This window comes from Sciurus vulgaris (genome assembly GCF_902686455.1).
Source record: "Sciurus vulgaris genome assembly, chromosome: 7".
NCBI classification, from domain to species: Eukaryota; Metazoa; Chordata; class Mammalia; order Rodentia; family Sciuridae; genus Sciurus; species Sciurus vulgaris.
In genome coordinates, this window is record NC_136467.1 from 55,142,313 (window position 1) to 55,170,030 (window position 27,718).

The following is a 27,718-nucleotide window of genomic DNA, read 5'->3' on the forward strand; positions in this document are numbered from 1 at the left end:
ATCATGTTTTAATACATGTGTACCTGTGTGGGGGCTCTATGGTCTATTCCATCATTCTGTTTTGCTATTTTTCTCCCAATGCTATGTTGACAAATTGTTTTAGCTCTCCAGTTAGTCCCAATGTCAGATAGAGCAAGGTCTTTCATCCTATTACTCTCTTTCAGAAGTACATTAACTATTTGTGGTTCTTTGTAATTTTATATAGAAAAATATTTTGGAATTTTAATTGGGATTGCATCAGATATATAAATCAGTTGGGAGAATGGGCATCTTCACTCCTCTAGTCCATAAAATTATACTTCACCACTTATTTAACTCTTTTTAAATGATTACAAGTAAAAATTTAAGAGTTTTCTGTATAAAAGTTTGCCTATGTGATATTTTATGGGATATCATAATAAATAAATATTGCCTCTAGATATTTGATGGGATTGGATACTATTATAGATATCATTTTTAACTTATTAAAAGTTTCCCTTCAATTATCTTGACTACTTTTCTTTAAGGAATCACTCAAGACATGATACCTAGCACCACTTCTAATATTAATTGGTATTTTTACTTTTCTTAGTGTAAGGATCTTATTACTTCAAACATAACCTTAAAATGTATTCTCAGATAATATTTTTCTATAAAATCTTGCTTGATTTTTAATATCAAAGCCTCTTAGATTATACAGATACCCTAATATAACATTTTTCAAATACCATTTATGTTTACATCTCCAAAACAAAACTCCATGATTTTATTCAAATATGCAGAAAGAGGATTGTGATACATTCCAACTATAATATCAAAATCATGTGTAGAGGTTTGGAAAATTTCATCATGTGTTTAAAGTCTCAAATGTTGGCCCTAAGAAAGTTCATATTAGTGTATACAGAACAAACGTATGTTACCAGTCATGTTGTTTGATGATCACACAGTGATATTTTAATCATTTACATCAAAACAGAATAATCTATTGCTTGTATTTAAGCATTTTATTGTATTTTAGTAACATGATAGAATTTGGGTCAATATAAAATGCATTATAACCTTCCCATTTAAAATCATGAGAAATTATTATATCTGACTCTCCAAAACTATGAAATAGTGTTTGTCATTTAAGCTAATTTGGGAGGTTATATTTTTTTCAGCAATTAAACACTTAATACACCCCAAAATAGTTTTTAAAGGTGAATGATTATATTTCATCAAAATATAAAACACCTTTCTGATAAAAGTTTTCAGTTTTTAAAAGCTGAAATACAATACCCTGGGGAAAGATCTTTGAAACAAGTATAACTAAAAGAGTGTTTCTAGCACTGTGTATGTAGTGTACCTGTAATCAAAAAGAAAAAGAAAAGCAATAGACAGCTAGAGAACATCACAGAAGATAAATTGCTAATTGGGGAAAAACTTATGAAAAGATACCTAATCTCATTAGAAAATAAGAAAACAAAACATAATAACAGGTTGTAATTTTTCACACTTAAGCATGAAAAAAATAACAACTTTTGTTGCCAAGGAGGGCATGTACAAATGACAAGTTTATAAAACTGTTGGTGGAACTGTAAATTGATGCCATCTTTTCAAAAAGTAATTTTTAAATTTCAGCCATGACAGAGGAACTAGCTCTCCCACTATGTGATCTTTGGGAGAAGAGAAACTCATCAGGCAAGCCCCATGATTACCTCTGCTGTCTGCTGGGACAGTTTCCTCTCTAAACCCATCAGAGCATGGTACTTCCATTGAGCTAAGAATGAGATCGGAAGACTGTGGCCCAGGGTGGGGCTGCATATGCACCACAGGAGTCTTCACAGAGCTTATCTGAGGATGGCTCCGTCAGCATTGTGAATGGAGCAGATACTGGAGGTTGAGCAACTGGAACACATGAGAGCTCTTGTTCAATCAGAAGGGAGACCTTAAACCGCATCAATAGCCAGAACATGGGGCTGACATACCATAAGGTCATACATTAGGAGTAAGCATCACAGCCTAGACTAAGGTCTACTCTATGCCCACCCTGACAGAACCTACAACCAACCATTCCTGAATACAACCTGAGAATGAATTTGGAGATTGAGTTCTCCAATTGAGAAACACCTTGGACTTTCCAAATATTGCATCTAACAAAGCACAGAATTTCAAATGTGATAAATCGATAATTGAACTGCCAGGTAGAACAAAAACCGCAACAGTCTTCAGGGGAAAATGACAGAATCCAAAGCCTAGAACAGAACAGTGTGTCATCCACAATGTAAAGAAAAGTTATAATATATGCAAACAACCAGAAAAATGTAACCCATACCCAAATAAAAGAAAAGAAGGAAAAAGAAAGCAGTAAAAACTGGCCCTGAAATGGGGTAGATTTTGTATTTAGCAGACAAATCTTTAAAGCGGTTGTTTTAAATAGGCTTAAGATCTTTATGAGAGGACAGGGAATCTCATGAAATAAAAGGAAACTGTTAGCACAAAATGGAAATCCTATTGCTAGCATTACAAAACCGATGTGAAATTTTTAATGAATTAGTATAACAGCTGATTTGAGTTTTCTGAAGAACATGAAAAAAGATTTTTAAAAATTCCAGTCTAAAGAACAAAAAAGGTAAAAAATATACATTAAAACAAAAATAAAGAGCAGTCGTGGGATCCATGGGACAAATTAAACGGTCTGCTATATGTTAGTGGATTCCTAGAAAGGGTTGGAATGAGATAGGAAAAAAAAAAATACTGGAAGACATAACTGTCAATATTTCATAAATTAAAAAACAAACAACAACAAAACAATGATAACCCCTTGTAGGTCCAAGAATTTCAGCAAGTCCCAAACAGGAGAAATATAAGGAATATCACACCATATTCAATTGTTGAAAACCTCTAATGCAGCTGCAGAAAAAAAAATGATACTTTAGATTTTTAAAAGATGCAAATAATGATTGATTTATCAACAGAAGCAATGGCAAACAGAAAACAATGAAATAATAATTTCAACAAATAAAAGGGGAAAAGAGTTACTCACTCGTAGTATATCTCAAGTGAAAATGTTCTTTAAAAACGAGATAACTTTTTCACATAGGATCATTTTCCAGCCTTCTGACAATTGAGTATTTCACAGTACCACTACCAAACCAGCTCACCTAAGCACTGTATCTATGCAAATGAAGGTTCCAGTTAATGTCCTCTGGAAGATAAGGACAACTATCAAATGTAGAAACTAGAATGGGATGCTAGAAGAAAAAAGAAAAAGGAACATACAGAAAATGAAAATCATCCTGTGAAATTAAAATAACATACATGAAAAATTAAAGAGAAAGGTTTTTTTATTTTAAAAAATTTAGAAGTATTTAGTAGATATTTAGTAAAAAAATGACAAAGAGATGAAGAAAAAGAATAGGAAAGAAAAAAACTCATGAAATCCATTGTCCAATAAAAATTCTAGAAGGAGATCCCAGAAAGAAGAATATTATCAAAGAAAATTTCCCAGATTAAAGGGCATGTTTCCAGATTGACATGACCCAGTGAGCCAAGCATGGTGGCACACACTTGCAATCCCTGCTACTTGGGAGGCTAAGGCAGGAAGGTCACAAGTTCAAGGCTAGCCTGGACAATTTAACAAGACCCTGTCTCAAAATAAAATAAAATAAAATAAAGGGTGGGGATGTAACTCAGGGGTAGAGCACATGCATGAGGTTCTGGGTTCAATCTCCAGTACCTCAAAAAAAAAAAAAAAAAAAAAAAAAAAAAAAAACCAGAATCATGGGGAAGGGACAGTTCAGAATGGGGCAGGCGATCAGAAGGCTCCAGAAGAGAGAGCTCCAGGGAGAAGATGCTTACTGAATGTGGTCAAATGTATCAAGAGGGGATTTATACTGCAGAGGAAAAGGATGGTAATTCATTATTGATACATACATAGAAAACTAAGCTAATTGAAACAAAACTGCAAGAATAGAAATATAACGGAAATACATACTTAAACTTTTAAAGTTGTTATATAAGCTTAATAATATAAACAATGCATACTATTCTAAAAGTATTATCTAACTCTTTTGAAGGAATGCAGGGAAAGAAATTTGTGTATGCATGTATATGTATCTCAGAGTCCTAACTTGTTTATCTTTTGGAAAAAAGAAGAGTTAAAACCAGATGATTAAAGTGTAAAAACTGAAGTCCAAAAGAAAAATCAGAAGAAATTTTAAAACTTTTGACAGCACATGGAGGAAAACTTTTAGGATATATTTCTCATCTTTGTGTGTATTAGTTATCTATTGCTGCATTAAAAATTATCCCAACTAAGCCATGTACAGTAACACATGCCCTTCATCACAGCTAGTTGGGAGGCCATAGCAGGAGGATCAGATGATGCCAGGAGTTCAAAACCAGTGTGGGCAACATAGCATGACCCTGTCTCCTTAAAAACAAAATCACCCCAAAACTTAGCAGGTTTGAGGTAACAATACACATCTTATCTTGTGTAGTTTCTTCATGTCAGGAATTCGGGAATGACTTAAGTGAGTGACTGTCCTGGATTTTCTCATGATTGTAGTCAAGATGTTGACTGGGGGAGATCCAAGATGGAACTAGGAGGCTGCATTCCTTGTTGCTCTGTGACTCAGGATTCAAGCAGAGGAAATACCTTTCTCTACAAGGCAGCCATCCCTGCCCAGCAATACCCCGCTGCTTACCCCCATTCGTCTGTTCCATCAGACCTCAAATACCTGCCTTTGAAATGCAGATCGTGCTCTGACCGCCGCCTATCCATTTGCCAGTAGGCCTGCCTTTTGCCTGCCCATCACCTGCCTTTTACCTATCCATGGCCCGCCACCCGATATCCATCCACCAATCACCCACCCTTAGCCTGCAGACCTCCTGCAGACTGCCAGTGGATCACCCACTGCCCACTGCCCACTGCTGCCTGGAAGCCCATTGTCACAGTACCCGCAGGTTTGGGTACACGCAGCCACCGCTGTCTTGGGATCCCAGCCAGGGTCTGCAGGTTTACCGCCACAACTGCCACCATCTCAGGGCAGAGCCACCACAATCTGGGCACACTGGCCATGGCCTGAAGATATATTGGGATACCTGCAGATCTGATTGCTCCTAAGGTCTTTCTGCTGAGTGTGCTAGTAGCCACCATCTGGCTGCCTTTTGCAGGGTCAATCCTTTGTGTGAACACATCCCTGGTGGTCTCTCTGCAAGTTGAAAGGGCATTGAGATCTTGGAATTGCAGCAAGGCAGAGCCTGGGGAAGCTGAAGCTCAGGTTCATCAGAATGCAGTTGGGTTTGCATGGGCCAGTCAGGGTCTGGCAAGCCTGTGGAAAACCAGAGACTAGGGGAAATTCCCTGCGTGGAGCACATGTTGCAGAAACTGGAAAAAACTGGGCTCTCTCCAGCCCAGTGAGTTCTGAAGTGTGCAGGGACAGAAGGGGCCAGCTACAAAGGGTGGGAAGACTGGAAGAGGGTGTTGAGGGCATCTTGCTATCAGGTAACCCACCCAACCAGTCTGGCACCCTCTGGACTGGAGCTAACATCAAACTTCAGACAACCCCACCTATTTTTTTTTTTAATTTTTTGTTTTTTTTTTAGTTGTAGATGGACACAATGCCTTTATTTTGTTTATTTTTGTGTGGTGCTAAGGATCAAACCCAGTGCCTAAAGCATGCTAGGCAAGCGCTCTACCACTGAGCCACAATCCCAGCCCAAACCCCACCTATTGGCAAAGAAGGGAAGCTGAGAAAATTTTTGAAAGCCAACAGAAGCAATTGTTCAATTTTCCACTGAGACTTTCCTTTTGTCTTTTTTCTTTCTTTCTTCCTTTCTTTGTTTTTCTTTTTCTTTTTGGCCTCTTTCTCACACCTCTACCATCTTTCAATCCAAATATTTTTCATGCATCAATTTATTGAGGAATGGAATGTCTGAATAGTATATTACAGTTTTGTCGTATATTCTTATATTTCTACTTTTTAAAAACCTGAATATATTTTTTCTCTCACCTATATGTATCCCTGGATTCTCTTTCTCACTTCTCTCATACTAACATCCAACCTCTATTAATTCCTCCCATACTCTTACTAGAAATTTTTACCTCTATCTTCTGTCCTTCTCCCTCATAAACATCACACACTACTTCTGTTCCCTCATTGTCTATCATTTGAAATGGTAAAAACCTTTTAGTAAACTTACTGTTTATATCATAGACAATAATTGAACACTTCATTTCTGTCTATTGTGACAAAACTATAAATGCCTTAATAGGAATCATTTGGTTTAAGGTGGTGTATCATTTGCATTGGGTGCTGTTAATATTGGTCTCCCTGTTAAAGGTGAGGTACTGGAAGCCTTCAGGGACAGGATAGAATCTGTACTGCCTCAGCTCTGTGCCACTAAATGAGAAGACACACAGACAACATGAATAGAAAAGGAAGAAACTATTCCAAATTCTTTCTGTGAGACTAGTATCACCCTGATACTAAAACCAGACAAAGACACATCAAGGAAAGAAAAATTCAGACCAATATCCCTGATCAACATAGATGCAAAAATTCTCAATAAAATTCTGACAAATCACATACAAAAACATATTAAAAAGATAGTGTACCACAATCAAGTAGTTCATCCCAGGAATGCAAGGTTGGTTCAACATACAGAAATCAATAAGTGTAATTCATCACATCAATAGACTTAAGGTTAAGAATCATATGATCATCTCATTAGATGCAGAAAAAGCATTTTACAAAATACAGCACCTTTTCATGTTCAGAACACCAGAAAAATAGGGATAGTAGGATCATACTTCAACGTTGTAAAAGCTATCTATGCTAAGCCCAAGGCCAACATCATTCTAAATGGAGAAAAATTGAAAACATTCCCTCTAAAAATGGGAAAAACACAAGGATGCCCTCTTTCACCACTTCTATTCAATATAATCGTTGAAACTCTAGCCAGAGGAATCAGACAGATGAAAGAAATTAAAGGGATACAAATAGAAAAAGAAAAACTCTCAGCATACTACAGAGATACAGCCACATCAATGTACATAGCTGCTCAATTCACAATAGCCAGACTATGGAACCAACCTAGATGTCCTTCAATTGATGAATGGATAAAGAAACTGTGAGATATAATGGAATATTACTCAGCTATAAAGAATAATAAAATTATGGCATTTGCAGGCAAATGGATGAAATTGGAGAATATCATGCTAAGTGAGATAAGCCAATATCAAAAAAACCAAAGGATGAATGATCTTGCTGATAAGCGGATAATGACACATAATGGGGGTTGGGAGGGGGGCGAGAATGGAGGAAGGAGGGACTGTATAGAGGGAAAAGAGAGGTGGGAGGCGTGAGAGGGAGGAAAATATAACAGAATGAATCAAACATCATTACCCTATGTAAATGTATGATTATGTAAATGGTATGCTGTTACTCCATGTACAGACACAACATGTATCCCATTTGTTTACAATAAAAATAAATTAAAATAAAAAAAGAAAAACTCAAACTATCACTATTTGCTGATGACATGATTCTATAGTTAGAAGATCCAAAAATTCCACCAGAAAACTTCTAGAACTAATAAATGAATTCAGCAAAGTAGGATATAAAATAATACTCATAGATCTAATGCATTTCTATTCATAAGTGATGAATCCACTGCAAGAGAAATTAGAAAAACTACCCCATTCACAATAGCCTCAAAAAATAAAATAAAATACTTGGAAATCAATCTAACAAAAGAGGTGAAAGACCTCTACAATGAAAACTATAGAACACTAAAGAAAGAAATTAAAGAAGTCCTTAGAAGATGGAAAGATCTCCCACGTGTCTGGATAGGCAGATTTAATATTGTCAAAATAGCCATACTACCAAAAGTGTTATACAGATTTAATGCAATTTGTATTAAAATCTCAATGACATTCTTCATAGAACAAGAAAAGCAATCATGAAATTCATCTGGAAAAATGAGAGACCCAGAATGGTAAAAGCAATCCTTAGCAAGAAGAGGCATCACAATACCAGACCTTAAACTGTACTACAGAGCAATAGTAACAAAAACATAATGGTATTGGCACCAAAATAGACAGGTAGACCAATGGTACAGAATAGAAGACACAGAGACAAACTCATACTAGACAAAGGTGCCAAAAACATACAATGGAGAAAAAATAGCCTGTTCAACAAATGGTGCTGGGAAAACTGGAAATCCACATGCAGCAAAAAGAAATTAAATCCCTATCTCTCACCTTGTACAAAACTCAACTCAAAGTGTATCAAAGACTTAGGCACTAGACTAGAGACCCTGTGCCTAATAGATGAAAAAATAGGTCCAAATCTCTACCATGTTGGCTTAGGACCTGATCTCCTTAACAAGACTCCTAAAGTGCAAGAAGTAAAATCAAGAATTAATAAATGGGATGGATTCAAACTAAAAAGCTTTTTTTTTTTTTTTTCAGCAAAGGAAACCGTCAATAACATGAACAGAGGACCTACAGAGTGGGAGAAAACCTTTACCATATGTATGTCAGATAGAGCACTAATCTCCAGGATATAGAGTAAGAATTCAAAAAACTTAGCACCAAAAAACCAATAAACCCAACCAATAAGTGGGCTAAAGAACTGAACAGACACTTCACAGAATAAATACAATCAATCAACAAATATATGAAAAAATGTTCATCATCTCTAGCAATTAGGAAAATGCAAATCAAAACTAAGATTTCATCTCACTAGTCAGAATAGCAATTATCAAGAATAAAAGTAATAATAAGTGTTAGGATGTGGGAGAAAAGGTACACTCATACATTACTGATGGGTCTGCAAATTTGTGCAACCACTCTAGAAAGCAGTATGGAGATTCCTCAGAAAACTTGGAATGAAACCACCATTTGACCCAGCTATCCCACTCCTTGGTTTATACCCATAGGACTTAAAATCAGCATACTACAGTGATGCAACCACATCAATGTTTATAGCAACTCAGTTCACAATAGCTAAACTATGAAACCAATCTAGATGCCCTTCTACAGATGAATGGATAAAGAAAATGTGGTTCATATGCACAATGGAATATTACTCAGCTTTAAAGAAGAATAAAATTATGGCATTTGAAGGTAAATGGATGGAACTAGAGAAGATCATGCTAAGTGAAATTAGTCAATCCCCCAAAACCAAAGGCTGAATGTTTTCTCTTATAAGTGAATGCTGATCCCTAGTGGGTGGGGGGTGATGGAGATGAAGGAACTTTGGATTATGCAGAGGGGAGTGAGGGGATGGGTGGGGAAGTGGGGATGGGAAGGATGGTAGAATGAGACAGACATGTATTACCCTATATACATGTATGATTTTATTACTGGTATGACTCAGCACCATGTACAGTCAGAGAAATGAGAAGCTATGCTCCACTTGTGTACAATGTTTCAAAATGCATTCTACTCTCATGTATAACCAATTAGAACAAATTAAAAAAAAAATTAAAAAGATGTTGACTGCAGCCTAAGTCCTCTGAAGGCTTGGCTGGGCATGGAAGATGGCTCTAGTACATGAATGAGCTCTTTATAGGATTGCTTTTGTGTCCCAGTGACATGGCTACCAGCTTACCTTAGAGAGAATGAACCAAGGATGGACTTAGTCTCAAAAATCACCCACTGTCATTTGTACTATACACTATTCTTTTTTTTTTTTTTTAAACAAACCACTAAGTCCTACCTACACTAAAGAAGAGGACTATGAGGCTTCACTTTGTGAAGGGAGGCACACCAAAGGATTTATAGGCATATTGTAAGCCAGTACAATGTGTGTCAGACAAATAAATTATCATTTTAAAATATAAAGAGACAAATCAGTATGCACATGAAGCCCCAATGGGAAAAAATTAGCACAGGCAATTCACAAGATAGTAGATGTACATAGCCATTTAACATTAGAAAAGGGGGGCTGGGACATAGCTCAGTGAGTGCTTGCCTGCCATGCAAGAGGCTCTGGGTTTGATCTGCAGCATGGAAAAAAAAATTTTTTTAAAGGCTATCACCTCCTTGATAAACAGAGAAATTCCAAATAACTAGAGATATGTCATGTCAATCTCATTGTTACATTTAAAAGATTACTGTTAACACCCAATACTGATGTGTAAATAGAATAGAAAAAAGTACATTCTTACATGTTGCTGAAAAGAGTATCACCATCAGTTGTAGCAACTGGAAACAATGTATACAAGCCTAAAATCCATACATATACTTTGAACTACTGAATTCTACTTTACGGTATTTTTCTAAAGAAACTATCATATCAAGAATATTGCACATAATTGTATTCATCATAGATTAACATATCTAAATATATATTTAAAACATGTATACTTAAATATATTACTGGTATTTTTGTTAAACAAGTTATAATACATTAATCTAATGCAATTCTGTGCATCCATTAAAAAATTATCTGTAGAGGTGGACTTATTGGCATGGATTAAAACAAGATACCTACATGTGAGAGAAGAAGAATGGAAGTAGTAATTTAACTTAAAAGACATATAGAAATCAGAAGAACAAAATTATGACATTTGCAGATAAATGAATGGAGCAGGAGAACATCATGCTAAGTGAAATAAGCCAAACTCAAAAAAACAAAGGCCGAATGTTTTCTCTGATAAGTGGATGCTGATCCATAATGGTGTGGAGAATGGCGGGGAGGGAGGGAATGAAGGAACTTTGAATTGTGCAGAGGGGAGTGAGGGGAGGGGAGAGGAGGGAACTTGGGGATGGGAAGGACAGTGGAATGAGATGGACATTATTACTCTGTATACATGTATGATTACACTATAGGTGTGACTCTGCATCATGTTCAGCCAGAGGAAGGAGAAAATATGCTCCATTTGTGTACAGTGTATCAAAATGCATTCTGCTGTCACATATAACCAATTCGAACAAATTTTTAAAAAATTTTTTAAAGTTTTACAAAGACAATTAGAAATGTGTTTCTAAGATGCGAACATTCAGTATGAAGTTTATTATCTGCCTGACAAAAGATATATACTTAGAACATATAAAGAATTATAAGTCAATTTTTTAAACAAACAGAAGTTGAACATATGTTTAAAATAAAAGTGAATAATCAATCAGCATATAATAGGAAGTTTGAATTTATTAGTGATTAAGAAAATATGAATTTAAACTATTATGAGATACTTCTTCACATCCACTAAAATGACTAAAAGTTCAAAAATTCACAAAGCCAAGTGTTGGTGAGGATATGGAGACACTGAAACATTCATACATTGCTGGTAAAAATGTGAAATTATTCACCCACTCTGGAAACAGTTTGATGGTTAATTATAAAGTCAAATATAATTCTACTCCAAAGTGTTTACCCAAGAGACATGGAAATACATGTCTACAAAAGACTGCCATACAAATGATGATCATGGCTTCCTTCATGATAGTCACAACCTGGACACAGCCCAAATGTCCATCAATATATGAATGGATTAAAAAAAACTATGGTATATTCATACAGTGAAACACTGCTCAGCAATAGAAAGGACATCTGCAATGACGATCATCAAAACCATTCTGACTAATTCATTGAGGAGGAAAAGGCTGAAAAGGATTATATACTATATGATTCTATTTCTATGAAATTCTCGAAAAGGAAAAACTAATTTGTAGTGACAGAATCAGAAAGTGGTTGCCAAGAGCCAGGAATGAAAGCTCGGTGAGGGAGTAGGAGAGGGAAGGAATGAACATAATGGGAACATTTTAGGGTGATATTGAGGCTCTGTATCTTGATTTTGGTGGTGGTTATATGTATTTTTTTGTAAAAACTCATCAAACTGTATGTGTAAATTGCTGCCATCTATTGTATATACTTTATATATACAAAGTTAATTTAATGTGTTTTAATTTTTGTTGATTAAGCCAAAATATATATGTAATCTGAATATATGTATTGTGTATATTCATATATGTGAATATATACATGAAATAGGTACATGAAGAATATGGCTGAATGTCTATTAAAGCTGGTACACAAAGTCAGTGAATTCTGAACATGTTTCCAGAGATACCTGAAATGGTATTAATATTTTTCAAAGATAGAAATAGATAGATGATGCAGATAAATAGGTGAACTGTGTTTAGAATCCCTAGTATCTTGTGTTTTTGTTTTGTTTTGCGGTGCTGGGGATTGAACCCAGGGCCTTGTGCTTGAAAGGCAAGCACTCTACCAACTGAGCATCTTGTGTTTTTTTAATTGGCGCATTATAATTTTACATAGTAGTTGGGTTCATTTTGACAAAATCATACATACATGGAATTAGGTTTCATTCCCTGTTCTCCCACTTTTCCCTCTCTCTTCTCTCCCCCTGTTCTCCTTCTTCTACTCTACTGATCTTCCTTTCTCTCCTTTATTTACTTTTGATGGAGAACCTTGTGTTTATGTTGATTTTCTCAAATATTCTTTGCAGGTTGTTGACTACACCACACTTGTTCAGCCACGTTTTGATGCAGCTCGTGAAGCATTAATAGAAAATACTATAGCTGAAGCCACTGAAGCTGCTATCAAAGTGGTAAAGGAAAATCTTCTCATAGAACTACAAACTAAAAGACAAGGTGAGCCATCTTTTTTAAATGTGCATTTTAAGTTTAGGAACTATCAATCCTGGATACTTCAGGGCAAGGACTATTTTGCTCATGTTGCTATCAGCCCCTTGCACATTGTGGTCTCTGTGGTAAACATAAACCAACTCATAAGTAAAGAAAGAAAATCCACTTATAGACCTCCCAGGAAAGGAATCAGAAGGAGTTTCCTAATTTGAATGTCTCTACTTTTATGTATCTACTCACTGGGCAGAGACAGTTTGAGTAGTATTTATACCTTTATCTACCTTGATAATTGAAACAAAAGCAAGACTCACCTGACTCCTGTGGAATTTGTTGTTTTATGCTTACATGTCAGCCCAAGTTATACTTAAATCTTTCTGTTTGGGAATTGTTAACTTCAAATTCAAATAGTCATAATGTTGTGAAACTGGAAGAAACCTTGAAGATCAGTTAACACAATTCTCTAATTTTACAGATGAAAAAATGAGGCTCATAGAAGATAAATGGCTTCCTGAAAACCACCCCAGCAGCAGCATAGCTAAGACTTGAACTCTCATTTCCAAAGTCTTGTGCTTTTTCTCCTGACCAATCATGCCTGTTTTGGTTCCAGTACCTTGCTGTTTTTATTACTATACCTCTGTAATATAATTTGAAGTTGGGTATTGTGATGCCTCCTGCTTCACTTTTCTCACCACAGATTGCTTTGGCTATTCTAGGCCTCTTAATTTTCCAAATGAATTTCATGACTGCCTTTTCTATTTCTATGAAGAATGTCATTGGAATTTTGATGAGAATTGCATTGAATCTGTGTAGTGTTTTTGGTAGTGTGGCCACTTTGACTATTAATTCTGCCTATCCAAGAACATGGGCAATCTTTCCATCTTTTAAGGTCTTCTTCAATTTCTTTCTTTAATGTTCTGTTGTTTTCATTGTAGAGGTCCTTCACCCTTTTGTTAGATTGATTTCAGTATTTTTTTTGTTTGAGACTATTATGGATAGGATATTTCCTAATTCCTTTTTCAGCAGATTCATCCTTGTAGTGTAGAAACCCAATTGATTTATGGGTGTTGATTTTGTATCCGGCTATTTCGTTGAATTCATTTATGAGCCCCAGAAGTCTTCTAAATATAGGAACATGTCCTTGCCAAACAGAGATCATTTGAACTCTTTCTTTCGTATTCCATTCATTTAATTCATTCTCTTACCTAATTGTTCTGGCCAGAGTTTCAATGACTATGTGGAACAGGAATGGTTAAAGTGGGCATCCTTGTCTTATTCTTGTTTTTAGAAGAAATGCTTTCAGTTTTTCCCCATTCAGAATAATGTTAGCCTTGGGCTTGTCTTATATAGCCTTTACAATTAAAGTTCCTCTAGTTTTTCTAGTGTTTTAAACATGAATGAATGCTGCACTTTGTCAAATACTTTTTCTGTAACTATTGAAATAAGCATGTGATTCTTTTCTTTAAATCTGTTTATGTGGTGGATTAGATTTATTGATTTCTGTATGTTGAACCAATTTTGCATCCCTGAGATGAATCCTACTCAATCATGGAGCACTATCTTTTTTCTGTGTTTTTGTATGCAGTTTGCCAATAATTTATTAAGAATTTTTGTATCCATGTTCGTCAAGAATATTGGTCTGAAGTTTTCTTTCCTTGATGTGTCTTTATCTGGTTTTGGTATCTGAGTGATACTGGTTTTGTAGAATGAGTTTTGTAGAGTTCCTTCCTGTTCTATTTCATGGAATAATTTGAGGAGGATTGGTATTAGTTCTTCTTTAAAGGTTTGGTAGAACTCGGCTGAGAATCCATCCAGTCCTGGGCTTTTCTTTGTTGGAAAACTCTCCATGGCTGCTTCAATTTCATTATAGAAATCAATCTGTTTTAAGTTTTCTGTGTCTTCCTGGTTCAATTTGGGTAGGTCATATGTCTGTAGGAATTTTTCCATATTTGAAGATTTTCTATTTTATCAGAGTATAAATTTTCAAAATAGTTTCTGATGTTCCTTTGTATTTCAGTATATACAGTATATGTCTGTGGTGATATTTCCTTTTTCATCTTGGAATTTGATACTTTGAGTTTTTTCTTTTAGTTAGTTTGGCTATGAATTAGTTAGGTTTATCAATTTTGTTTATCCTTTCAAAAAACCAACTCCTTGTTTCATTGCTCTTTTGTGGTTTTTTTTAATCTCAATTTCACTGATTTTAGCTCTGATTTTAATTATTTCTTACTGATGTTGGTGTTGGTTTGTTCTTCTTTTTCTAGGACCTTGAGATGTAATATTAGGTTATTTGTTTGGTATCTTTCTATTCTTCTAATGTATGAGCTCAATGCTATGAACTTTCCTCTGAGAATTGCCTTCATACTGTCCAAAGATTTTGATATGTTGCATCACAGTTCTCATTCATCTTTAATGACTTTATTTCTCCATTGATTTTTTTCTGCTATCCATTCATTGTTTAAGAGTGTACTATTTAATCTCCAGGTGTTAGAGTGGTTTCTATTTTTTATCTTTATCATTGATTTCTAATCTCCTGTGATTTTGTATATTCCAAGTCCGATATACTTCTTGTATTTGAATTTCATTCTTAAGGTCTGGAAATTTTTCTGATATTATTTCATTGAAAGATTGTGCATTCCTTTAGTTTGTGTTTCAGAGCCTTCATCTATCCCAATAAATCTTAAATTTGGCCTTTTAACATTATCCCAGATCTCTTGAATATTCTGTTAATGGTCTCTTAATATCTTTTCTCTAGGGTTCACTTTATTTTCAGGATTATATACTTAATCTTTGAGACTTAAACATCTGTCCTTAACGTGGTCTAATGTAATATTTATTTTCATTTAATATTTAATTTGATTTATTGATTCCTTCATTTTTAGGATTTCTGTTTAATTCTTTTTCAGAATCTTTATCTCTTTATTGAGGTGATCTTTCATTTCCTTATTTTCTCTTATTTCACTCCTTACATAATCTTTTAGCTCATGGAACGGTTTAACTGTACATTTTCTAAATTCCTTCTCTGACATTTCCTCCACTGTGGTGTCATTGAAATCTGTTGTTGAAGCACTATGGATCGTTAGGGATGGTTTGTTCCCTTGCTTTTTCATATTGTTTGTCTACTGATCTAACAGTATAGTTCTGACTTCTTTTAAATGAAGGACAACTACCTGAACTTCTTTTTCTTAAGAGCCCTGGGTTGGGTTGCTATCTAGATAATGATATTTGAATTCAAAGTGTGCCCTCTGCTGATCCCAATATCAGCTCCACTTGAAGAGATACCACTGAAGAGGTTCAGTAGATTAGATAAAGGAGAAAGAAGGGAAGGGAGGGGGTAGAAATAGGAAAGACAGTGGAATGAATCTGACATAACTCTCCTATGTACATATATAACTACATTATAGTGAATCTCCACATCATGTACAACCACAAGATGGAACCTAATTAGAGTAAGATATACTCCATGTTTATATATATAAATCTACTCTATTGTCATATATAACTGAAAGGAACAAATAAAAGAGAGATACCACTGATCCCTATTTACTGTAATCACTTCTGAGCCAAGCCTCATACTATTCAACCTTGTAAGAGCAAAAACTTATTGTAATTATTCTCTGTGGTTCCTCAAATTCAGGTGTAAACCTACAATAAAGTTCTGGAATAGGTCAAAAAATTAGTAGTTAAATTTAATAAACTTAATATAACCTTAAGTGAGTGCTAAAAGGAAGTAGGAACACAGTTTGGGCAAATGGGAGAGGGAGAAAGAAGGAAGGGGGCTATAAAAGAGTAATTTACACCAAGATAAAAAGGAAAAATAGATGAAGGTGTGTTATTTGAGGTAGTAATGGATATTGAAAGAGGAAGAGTATGGGGTTAGATAAGCAGTTATAGACTACAGTTAGGAAAACAAAGACTGATTCCAATCGATGCTTTAAACCACTAGATAAAATACATTCAAATGGGTTGGAGGTACAACGTTGGCTATTGGTTTAATATTATCATTCAAGTTAAGGAGTTACTTACATGATCAAGGTTAACTAAGAGTTGTTTACAGTCTCAGAACGTGCAGTGTTGTGAGTTGGCTGATTCTAATGTTACAAGTTCAGGATAGACTCTGAAGTGCCTGTGTTTGCTGTGGATCACCAGTACACCTGTTCCCCTCTGCTAGATTCTTTTAGCAGTAACCAAGATCCTGGTTGCTGTCTGTGTGTGCAGGAACACTGGCTGTGGGTTTTCTGCAGGTGTTCTGTGGTGTAGGAGTGTTCCGCCTGCTTCCTCCACTCTCTGAGATTGTAGTAGAGGGTCTCTAGTGGTTCACCTGGACTCTAGTTTTCTCCACCACAGGTTGTGAAGGTAGGCATTGATTTCCTCTGCTTAGTAAATCTGGTGCAAGGTCCCACAAGTAACCAAACAATGCCCTGTCAGTTGCCAGTTGCAATCATGTTTCAGACTGTGCACCTATTTAGGCTGGTATACTCCCCTTTCTGCTGAATAAACTCTGGTAATTTCCTCTGGGTCTGCATGTCACTGGGTCTTCAGGCAGCTTTTCCCCTGGTGTGGTGCTGTGATCATAGGGACTATCCCTAGTCTTTCCACAGTGCCTCCCATCAAGTGCCAGGGGGAGGGGGAGAGGGGCTGGTGAATCAACTTTCCTTTGTTCCGGGTCAAAGCTGCTTCAGTGTAGCCTCTGTCTGAGTAGAGGGAGCCTGCTCAGAGCTTTCTACCCTTGCCTGGGTCGCAGCAGCTGAGAAGGGCTTGCTGCACTTCCGCAGCCCAGGTCCCCTCTAGCTCACTCAATTCCCCTTGTTTCGGGGATGGGGATGGGAGGGGGCTTTGAAGATCTACAGCTAGTAGTAGTCCTTCCAGAAGTTCTTTCTTGCCAGATTCTTAAGAGGTCCACTGCAGGGGGCTTCCCTCTGGTTAAATTTGCAGTTATCTGGGCAATGGAAGACCCTACCCTGATTTACAAGGACGGCTGGTCCACTGTGGGCTCCACAAGACAGCTGCAGGTCCCTGGATCAGTTTTCTTTTCACAGTTTGGTTTTAATCAGTTTGTGCTGTTTTAAGGAGGCTTCTGCGTTTTGTCTGTCTTTCCACCAGTTTTTAAGTGGGTGAGCTTAAGAAACTGTCCACTTCCCGGCTGTCTCTCTGATGCCCTTCCCTGCCCCATCCACAGGAGTAGGTTAGGGTACTCTTGAGTCTTGTTTTCTCCTCTGGCAAGCTATCTTCCAGTCTATTCAGATCTCAGACTATGTAGTCCCAAATCTTAGAGCATCTGTTTTAGCTGCCCACCTCTCAATTCTGCCTCCTCTCCATGTGGTGAGATCAGGACTCGCTGCCTGCCTCCCTTCCGCCATCTTCCTGAATCTTGAGGAAATTTCATTCTTAAAATTTCAAACGTTGGAAATTTTTTGCTGTTCAGTGTTACCCCAGTATATTTTTAAGAAAAATTTGTCAGTGGAGAGAGCCTTGTGGTTTTTTGAACATAAAATATATATAATAACTTAAAGGATAGAAGCTAAAGTGAGGCAGACTTCCTGTGTGCCAGCCATGCTCACAGCCATGCTTTAAGTTTAATGATCCTCATTTTGCCTACTAGAATTTGAGACAAAGAAATGGAGTGACTTACCAAAGCCCACAGCTCTTATGCAATGATCAGAGCTCAAACCCAAGTCTGTCCGACTTTAAAACAGAGTCTTTAGTGGGCTTTCCAGCCTTCCTACTTACAGCTACCTTTTTCTAACACAGGCCAATTATTATTTTTCAGCTGAGATAAAATTAAGAGAAATTGAAAAAGAATTGGAAAAAAAAGAGAGTGGAGTACTCCCAGAGGATGCAGCTTTACCCTCTTCAGTTAACGAAGAAGGTAAAGAAATCTGTTGCCACTGATACTGACTGTATCTTTCCTAATGTAAGTAGATTAGCTGATAAAATGTTTTATTCTTTTGCTACAGGATACAAAGAATCCCAAACAAACGTCTTGTTAGAGGGCACTGAAGAAGCCAAAAGGAAGTCGGACAATACCCTTGATAATCTATCTTCTAACATTGATAAAGACGGTAATAAAGTGAACTACTAATACCATGTTTATGGATCCTACTTCCATTTATCTTTGCTCATACTTATATTGAAGCTTAGAATTACCACAAAAATGGAAAACTTCAGAAGAAAAAACATTAGCTTTCTTCTTACAGTTAAACTGAACAGCTATAGAACAAAAACTAGATTTGACTAGAATGAATAAGAAATCATAGAAAATGGGAAGATAATACAAGTAGAGCCCAAAGAAAAAAATGTTTACTATTTCCAACCATTATACAATCATTATTATATAATTATAAATTATTTCTTAAAAGCTCTCTACTTCCTTTACTAGAATCAGATCATCAGAAACACGTAAGTTGGACTGTAAAATTTTGTCATTTATCCATTGTGCTCTTTGCCCTTATAAAATTTTTCTGTTCATATTTTAACATAACAGAGAGCATACATCATTACATTACATAACATTGTGTGATTATAGCTATATGTAAGATAGCCTTACATAAAGCTATATTACAAACTGCTTTTGCCTTTTTTGACTCACAGTGTATCATTTAATTATACTATTTCATTGGGAAATAGTTTAACCTTCATTTTAAATTACTGCATGATATGGATAGGTAGTAGTTTTAACCAGTTCTTCATGTTGGAAATTTATTACTTTTTTTTCTGTGACTATAAATTATGATTCAATAACTTTTTTAACATAAAGCTTTATCTGCATGTTAACAAATGGAATTACTGAATTAATGAATTTGGAGCTATACACAGAGTCAAAATCTTTTAATAAAAATTGTTACAAGTTATATTCTCCTCGGTAATATACAAAATACATATCATTGTTTGGTTCTTACTAGTTTCTCCCAAGGATTTTCTCTGAAGTGTTATTTTTAAATTTTTACTTCTGAAGTTCATTATTTTGATATTTGTTTGCCATTTATTTCTTTCCTGAGGTGACCATTTTTGTCTTTTGGTCTTTTTTCTAAATTGTTAAAACCATCATATGGTCTCTATATAAAATTTCTATATTAGTCTCATATTTTTCATATCTTTTCCAGTTTTAGAAGTTTATCTTCTAAATCACATTGTTGTTTTTGAAGTACATAGAGATATCCTTTGTAGTTTTTTTAATCAATTCATTGTTTTTCCATTTTTGATTTCTTTCTTTACTTTGAGACTTAGTCTTCCCCTCAACCAGAAATAATATGTGTGTGTGTGTGTGTGTGTGTGTGTGTGTGTGTGTGTGTGTGTGTGTGTGTGAGTGTTTTCTTATATTCTGGTGGTTTTTTTGTTTAGAGCTTATTTATTTATTTATTTATTTGTTTGTTTGTTTGTTTGGTTTGGTTCCTCCTACTGATTCAGACAGGTGTATTTTCCTGCTATTTACTTCAATCCTATTAGGAATTAAACTGGGCAATGTCAGAAACTTGTTATCTCCCCTAACACACACACAGCCTTCACAGAAGACAGCCCTTTACATTCAAATATTGGCCCCCAAGTGGCAGCTGGGAACCCCATCTCTGCAGCTGTGAAGTCCCCAGCACCAGACTACAAAGAGAGCCCCTTCCTTGGACAGTCTGTTCTCTCTCTTAGGGAGGCATTCCAGGCTAGGAGCAGACATGACCACTAAGGTGTGGACACTAGTAAGAGCCAGTGTACATTAATACAAAGACTCCCTTTTTTGCCCTATGTCTCTGGGATAAACACAGCCTCTTGAAGTTGAGAGACCATTAGTCACCTCAGAAAGGTCACTTTTGATTTTCTTTTCCAATTTAGATACAGTGGCCTTATGTGAAACTGAAGTTACTACTAGTTTTGCTGCACGTTAAGTCATTATCTTTATTTCCCCTCCTGATAGATATGTTCACCCATTTCAATTAAAAATTAAAATTTAGGACTTACAAATCCTGGGTTCCTGGACCCCTACCACAATCTTCTTTGGGAATCCACCTACTTTAGTTCTCTTCTTTGTTTGTTAACAATGTTTCATTCACAGATGAGAAAGAAATCACTGAAACATCTGCAAGCCAAGGGCACTCTCAAGACCTTAGTTACAGCCAAAATTTGGACTTAGACGAAGGTAAATAATTTTGGGGTAATTTGGTTCTCTTAGCTTGTGACTCCTAAAAAATACAAATACCTCCTTCAGAATTTAGGGAAAATGTGTGATTTTTAAACAAAAACACTAACAATAGCCAACTTACTCTATGTATTATGAACAGTTACACAAACAGGAACATGGGAGAATAGCATATGATGTGTGCTTTTGGTGAAAAGAGTATGGGTAGACAGGCAGTCTCTCTGCTCTGCCAACTCTGACATGTGCTGTCATACACAGGATGTCACAGGATGGCTGCTGAAGCAGGTTAAAAGCGAGAGACAAAATCTGGCACTTTACCCAGCTGAATTAACCCTCTTAAAATGTGGATAGGAAATTTGCAAAAAAAAAAAAAAAAAATTGCTTTCAACTTTCTGACTATTCTAGCTTGGGAGAGGTAGTTTCTCATCTAAGTACACTACTGGCCTTGACAAAATCAGGGTTACATAACTAAGGAATAGAAGAATGGATGTTGAGTGAACAACTAGCAGCTTGCACATTGAGCATCTTTGCCTCGCTATTTATGCCTCACTATTTATGCCTCACTGTGCTCCCCTCTTCCATGATTGTAGGAAGATGATAGGTTCTTGACCCTTCTACTTTGATTTTCTGGAAACTCTCTTGCCATCCATGAGGACACTTCAAGGCAAGGAGAGCAGCAGGCAGCTGTTTTTTAAAGGCCCTTTGGGGGTTTTCTGGGCTAATATCAACTGGCTCAGGACAGAGTCCCAGTGGTCAGATCCCTGGGACAGCAACTCAAGAGCATGACTGGAAAGGAGGAAGTAGGGGAGTCAGGTGGAGCTGTCACAGTCCTGGCTCACTGGAGGAATGGATAAACATTTAAATCAGTGTAGCCTAAGTGTCGGGAGGCACTTCCACAACAGATAAGACCAAGAATCAAGTGTAACACTTGAAAAGCAAGCCTGTGCCCCCCTTTTCCCAGTTCCCTCCAACTTGCTTACTTCCTGTCCCCTTACCATCTCATCTGGCTTCATACTTGTAGCTGGAAGCTTTCATCTTATTTTCTGACTGTGATGCTTGAGCTTAGCTTGACTCCTGGAATCCCCTAGTCCCCATATCTCCTCCCCAGCTTCCTTGGCTTTGCCTCTTACTTGACATGACTTCCTTCTTGCCTCGTGAGCTCATATTCTGATACACTGGCTTTAAGACACTGTTCTGTGAGTTCATAATTCTGTGATTCGTCACTTAATATCTCTTCTCCTTATACTTCTCCCTTCTTGCATCACATCATGTGCAGTTATATAACTTCCTGGACCAAGTATTAGCAATCATGTTTAATTGTAAATAGTTTTGTCCACTGAAAGTTCTAATGGCTTTAATTTATTAATTTATTTTACTTTATTCACAATAGAAGACTCAATTGAAGAGGTAACTGCAAATCATCCAGCAGTTATTTCCATGCTTGAAGAGAGTCTAAAAACAACAAAGGATATGAACTTTGAACATCCCTATGAAAAGCATGCTGAAATCTTGGAGGAAATCCTCAAAGAAGTAATAATTTCGTTTGTTAATTTTTATCGTTGACTTAACTCTAACTAAGAAAATGTCAATCTAGTGTGTATACTTGTTTTAGTTTTATTTTACAGTATTTAAAGATGTAGACTCATGAACATTTTGTAGTTAACATTGTTAGGTGTAAAGTATTACTGATGCTCTCTGGTAAATTTTCAATTATTCAATTATGAAATTGTGACCCAATTTCATAGCTTCAAAATTAACTCATTAACTTTGATTGTCCTGATTCAATTAAGTTGGCTAAAAGATGGTGCATATGAAACCAGCACCAAAATTAAATATTTCATCTATGAGTTAACTAGTCATAGACTTAGAAGAAGTTTGTTCCAGGACTAATTTCATCCACCACCCTGAACATGCATTCATAGAGGAGATAGGTAGACACACATGTAATTTTTCATCCAACAGAAGGAGGTGAGAAGAAAGTCTCAAATGCTGTGTCATATTAATTGTAAATCAGAAGGCTTATCTTTCACTTATAAAGGACAGGATATCTGTAAGGGTCTGATTTTGGACTGAGATCTTGGGTAAGCATTTGGAGCAATATTCAAAGACAGAATAAAGCAGTTTTATGGTTTTCAATGTACTTCTGTATTCCTCTGGGATTAAACATAAATTATTATGTGGTGTCATGAGTGAGCTATGTCATTAACATAGACCAAACACATTTGTGTCTTTCCACTATGTCCAGTTACGGAGTGTTCCTCCTATTATGGGCCTTGAGTAAAGGGTTTTCTTTGTTTAGTGGTCTGTGTGTTTGGTAAGCTCATGGCCAGTTTTTTTCTGATATCATTTTGATATGCTCATGCTTCATGTGCTTCTGATTAATTCCAAAAGTTCACAGATCATCATTTTTATTAGCAAGATGGGGGGTTGTTTACTTGTACAAACAAGGTGAAGAATCATTCCACCTCAATACTTACCCTTAAAATGAAGTAGTTTATGGCAAACTACTGCTTTATAAAATGGAGTAACTCAGGGTTAGGCACAGTCTGAAAACTATTGTTCTATTCTTCATGGAGTAACTTAAAGTAGGGCACAGCCTGGTCTCTACAGTGGGAATAAGAAAAGTCACTACATGAGCGTATAGAACCACTTTGTGTTGCGGGGTTTCCTCCAGCTCCCAGCTATACCAGCCTTCCTGACTCTTGGGTTCCTTGATTCCTTAACTCCCTCTGAGCTTCCCACACAGACCTTTTAACATCTCTGCCTCTTCAAGTTGTTCTGTCATCATTTTTTTCCTTTAGAAACATTGAACCTGGTATTATGTTAGATACCAGGGATCTAAAAATGAATTCAACACAGGTCTTGCCTTTAAGGAGCTTTCAATCAGGTGAGGAAGACTGAGTCGAATTATCAGTAACTGAATTATCAGTTACTAGTTTACATAGTGGCAAATAAATATATACAAGGTGTAGGAATTCCATGAGGGTGGGAGCCACCATCTTTGCCTGAGTGATGAGACAAAACATCAAGAGGAGGAGACATATAAGTGAGGGACAAGTTTGGGACTCTGGAAGTCTTTGCCCTTGACTAAAAATGTGCTTCATTCTCTTCTAACTTTATCCTAGAGGGTACAGATCTTCAGGGAGCACTACTAAAACATTTTTAATACAGGACTACATGTAGTATGTTTCGGTAGTGAACTGCAATTCTGGTAATGGGGACGGTCTGTGAATCATATGAGATTTTAACATAAAAGTTCATATCAGATTGTCATTTCTGAAAAGATTAGGGACATAAGCAGGAAATTTTTTTCATAAGAAACTGGAAATAAAAAAAGTTTTAAAAAAAGAAGCTAAAGATATGCTCTTTTGCGAAGGGCCTGCCCATATTAGTTTTATGATTATTTTATTGAATTGTTTCTCTTTTTTATTTGAATTTCTTTATGCATTCTGGATATGAGAACTTTGTTGGATATTTTACAATTATCTTTTCAGATGTCTTCTATCTTGAATAATGGAAGTTCTTTTCAGTACAGTTCAATTTAATAACTTTTTATTTCACAGTTAGCACCTTTATGGCCTGTTGATGAAATCTTTGCTTATCCAAGGTCAGGGAGATAGTCTCCTATACTTATACTAATGTCCATTTTTAACTAGTTTTTATATGTCATAAAATCAAAATGACCAACATATACATGGTAAGGTTTTCATTTGTATCAGAAAAATACAAATGAAAACCAAAATACAAGGGTCAAGGATCACATTTTTCCAGTAGAGATATCTAGTTGCTTTAGCACCATTTATTGAAAAGACCATGCTTTCTCCACTATCATAAACCAAGTAGTTCTCTAAGTGTGATCTGTTGTGGACTCTGTTCTATTCCATTGCCTATCTCTGCCAGTGTCTTGTATCTTAACTACTATAGTTTTCTAAGTCTTGAAATCTGGTGGTATGGATCCTTCAACAACCTGCTTCACCTATCATTCCATCCTTCTCAGTGTCAGACATTATGTTTTGCTTTGCTTCCTTCTCAGCATGATTCTCTCTTGCTAATGTATCTACATGTCTATTCTGGTCCATTTCTGCATTGTATCTTTAGAGCTGGTACAGTCAATATGTCCTTCTATGCTGCCGCACCCCTCTGGGTCATGTCCTACTTTCTCTGATTCCTTCAGTCTCAGTCTGTTCTGTGTCCATCTGCCATCCATCTATTCACAAGTGAGAGAATATAAACATAAAAGAGCAAAGAAAAGGGAATCCAGAAGTAGCATTAATGCAGAAAAATAAACATTTTATTATTAAAATCACGAAAGGATAAAAGTATTATTTTCTCTCACTCCTCCCCTGAAGATGTCTGAAGAAAGCACCCTTTATTTTTAGCTGGTCAGACCTTAAAAACCCAGTTCTACAATTCTCAGGTGATAAAAGCTGATTGGACACAGCCCTCCTGGGGAGATGGTCCCTGCTATTCCCTTCCCCCAGGAGCAGAGTTTACATATTTGGAGTCTCACATGTCTCTGCTTGGCCACACATGCTAAAATTCTTTAGGATATGAAATCCTAAGGAAGGTTTCCACCTTCTCCTCACAATTATCTCAACTAGGGATTCCCCTCACATTGCTGATACATCCAAAATTTGCCCCTGACCCCAGGCACCCAAAATCCCTATCCCCCAAACATTTCTTGACCTCAACTTTGAACTTTCCTGGACTTGAGTAGCTTGAGCTACTTCAACACCTCCCTGTCATTCACCTCTTACATTGAAACCAGTGATCAGGCCAATAGTCTTTCCTTTCCCTTCCTTTGTTCCACTGGTTTTCAGTAGGTGATAATTTTCCACCTGCAGCAATATCACTTGGAACAAATTAAAGTCAGAAAGACTACTCCTGCAGTCAGTCCTGCCACACAAAGTTCTCCCAAAAAGGAGTTCAGAAGGGCTGGCTTTCTTCTCAGAGTGACGATGGAAAAAAGACCGGCTGGGAATATAGCTCAGTTGGTAGAGTTCTTGCATAGCATGCACAAGCCCCAGCACCACTTAAAAAAAAAAAAAACAGCAAGAATAGCACAAATGATTATCACAATAAATCATCTTACACATTAAGAACATCAGAATGCCTTTTAAACGTGATAAAGAAGATCTAGCTTAGGATTACAGACTACATAACATTAAAGTAGAAAGAGACATCGATATTCCTCTTACTCCCATTTTTAGTGATCTATGGAAATTTGAGCTATACAAAATGCCTTGAAACATAAATAAGAGAAATAACTATTGGAACAGAGGAGAAATATAATCATTTTTCCAGTTGATTGTGTTTATTCGAAAAATATCCAAGAAAATCTAAAAAGAGCTAGAGCTAATAAGCATGTTCAGAAATAAGATAGCCAAAGGAATTTTTTAAAATCCACACAAGACAGGAAAATAAATGTAAACAACTAACAATAAGCTTGAAATAAAGATGAGAGAGCCACATGAATAAAAATGTTACACTTTAAATGGGAACATAAGCAGATGTCAACACATAAAGACATAACCATTTCTTGTAGGTAAAGACAAAATCTTACTAAAATATCTTTCTCAATTTATACGTTTGATACCTTTCTTTTTTTGTAAAGAAGTAAAAATATTTTTAATGCCTTCAAAGTCCTAATACATACTATTTGATATATTTGTAGTAAAATTCTCAAAAACCATTTTTTTCTAAACAAACATGACTCTGATGTTTATTTGGAAGAATCAACAGTTGGACTAGACAAGAGCAGTTTGGCAAAGAAGTATAATAGACACTTGCTCTACTAGCTACTAAAATGTATCCTAATACTATCTGATCATTATACAAGAATCGACAGAACCACAGAGAAGCTACAGAAACAGACTCAGTATAAATAAAATATAAGCATGTGCTAAAGGAAAGAATTGATAAATTCTGTCAATTCAGTGTTGATAAAATTAGCTGGGGGGAGCCTATTTAGATTCTCACTTTATATCGAAATAAATAATTCCACATAAATTAAATAGATAAATGTTAAAATGATATTTTTTTAAACTAAAAGAAAGTATAGTAACATTGAAATGATCTTAGAATGGTCAAGGATTGTGTTAGGTTTTTTTATCACTGTAACATACCTCAGATAACTTATAAAGAGAAATGGTTTATTTGGCGCTCCCAGTTTGCAAGGCTTCAGTCCAAGATCAGTTGGCCCAGGTTGCTTTGGGGCCTGTGGTTAGTGAGGAAGGTCATCATGAAGAAGAGAAAGGGGAGTGTGTAGCAGGGCATGACCTCCCACTAGGCACTACCTCTTATAATTTCCACTAACTCCTAATAGCACCAAGCGGGGAACCAAACCTTTAACAAGTCGACCTTTGGGGTACAATCCAGATCCAACTGTACCAAGAACTCCAGGTGCAGCTGCAGCAGAAGTCTTTAGAGAAAGTCTCAATAGAGAGGCTACTTAATAATGAACATCTCAGGCTGGGGACCTAGCTCAGTGATAGAGCACTTACCTAACCTGGTAAGTACTGGTAAGTACCTAGCCCTGGGTGTGATCCTCAGCACTACAAAAAAGGAAAAGGGGGAGCAAGGCAGGAAGAAAAAAAGAAACAAAAAAAGATTATCTTTCTTTAAGGAAATCATGGCTGGGTGCTGGGGTGCACACCTGTAATCCCAGCAGTGTGGGAGGCTGAGGCAGGAGGATGGAAGCCAGCCCCAGTAACTTAGCAAGGCCCTAAGCAACTCAGAGAGATTCTGTCTCTAAATAAATTATGAAAAAGGGCTGGGATATGGCTCAATGGTTGAGCACCCCTGGCTTCAATCCCCAACACCAAAAAGAAAAAGGAAAAAGAAATCATGAAAGTCAAAATTGTAAGGCAAAGGTGAAATTGGGAAAAGATAAAATAAATATAACATTGATTTCTTATAAATCAATGGGAAAATCTAATACCTCAATATAAATGCAAGCCAAGCATACAAACATTTTATCTAATAAGAAGTGGTTAATTAAATATTTATAATGG

At 36.3% G+C, this 27,718-nt stretch overlaps 1 protein-coding gene across 1 annotated transcript in view; it reads left to right on the top strand.

The window, feature by feature from the left end:
• AK9 (adenylate kinase 9) overlaps positions 1-27,718 on the top strand; it is a 204,826-nt gene that overhangs the window by 57,667 nt on the left and 119,441 nt on the right. Inside the window, 5 exon segments of the mRNA XM_079147365.1 lie at positions 12,445-12,589; positions 18,351-18,449; positions 18,538-18,642; positions 20,622-20,705; positions 22,096-22,235. Coding sequence (XP_079003491.1) covers positions 12,445-12,589; positions 18,351-18,449; positions 18,538-18,642; positions 20,622-20,705; positions 22,096-22,235 — 573 coding nt within the window.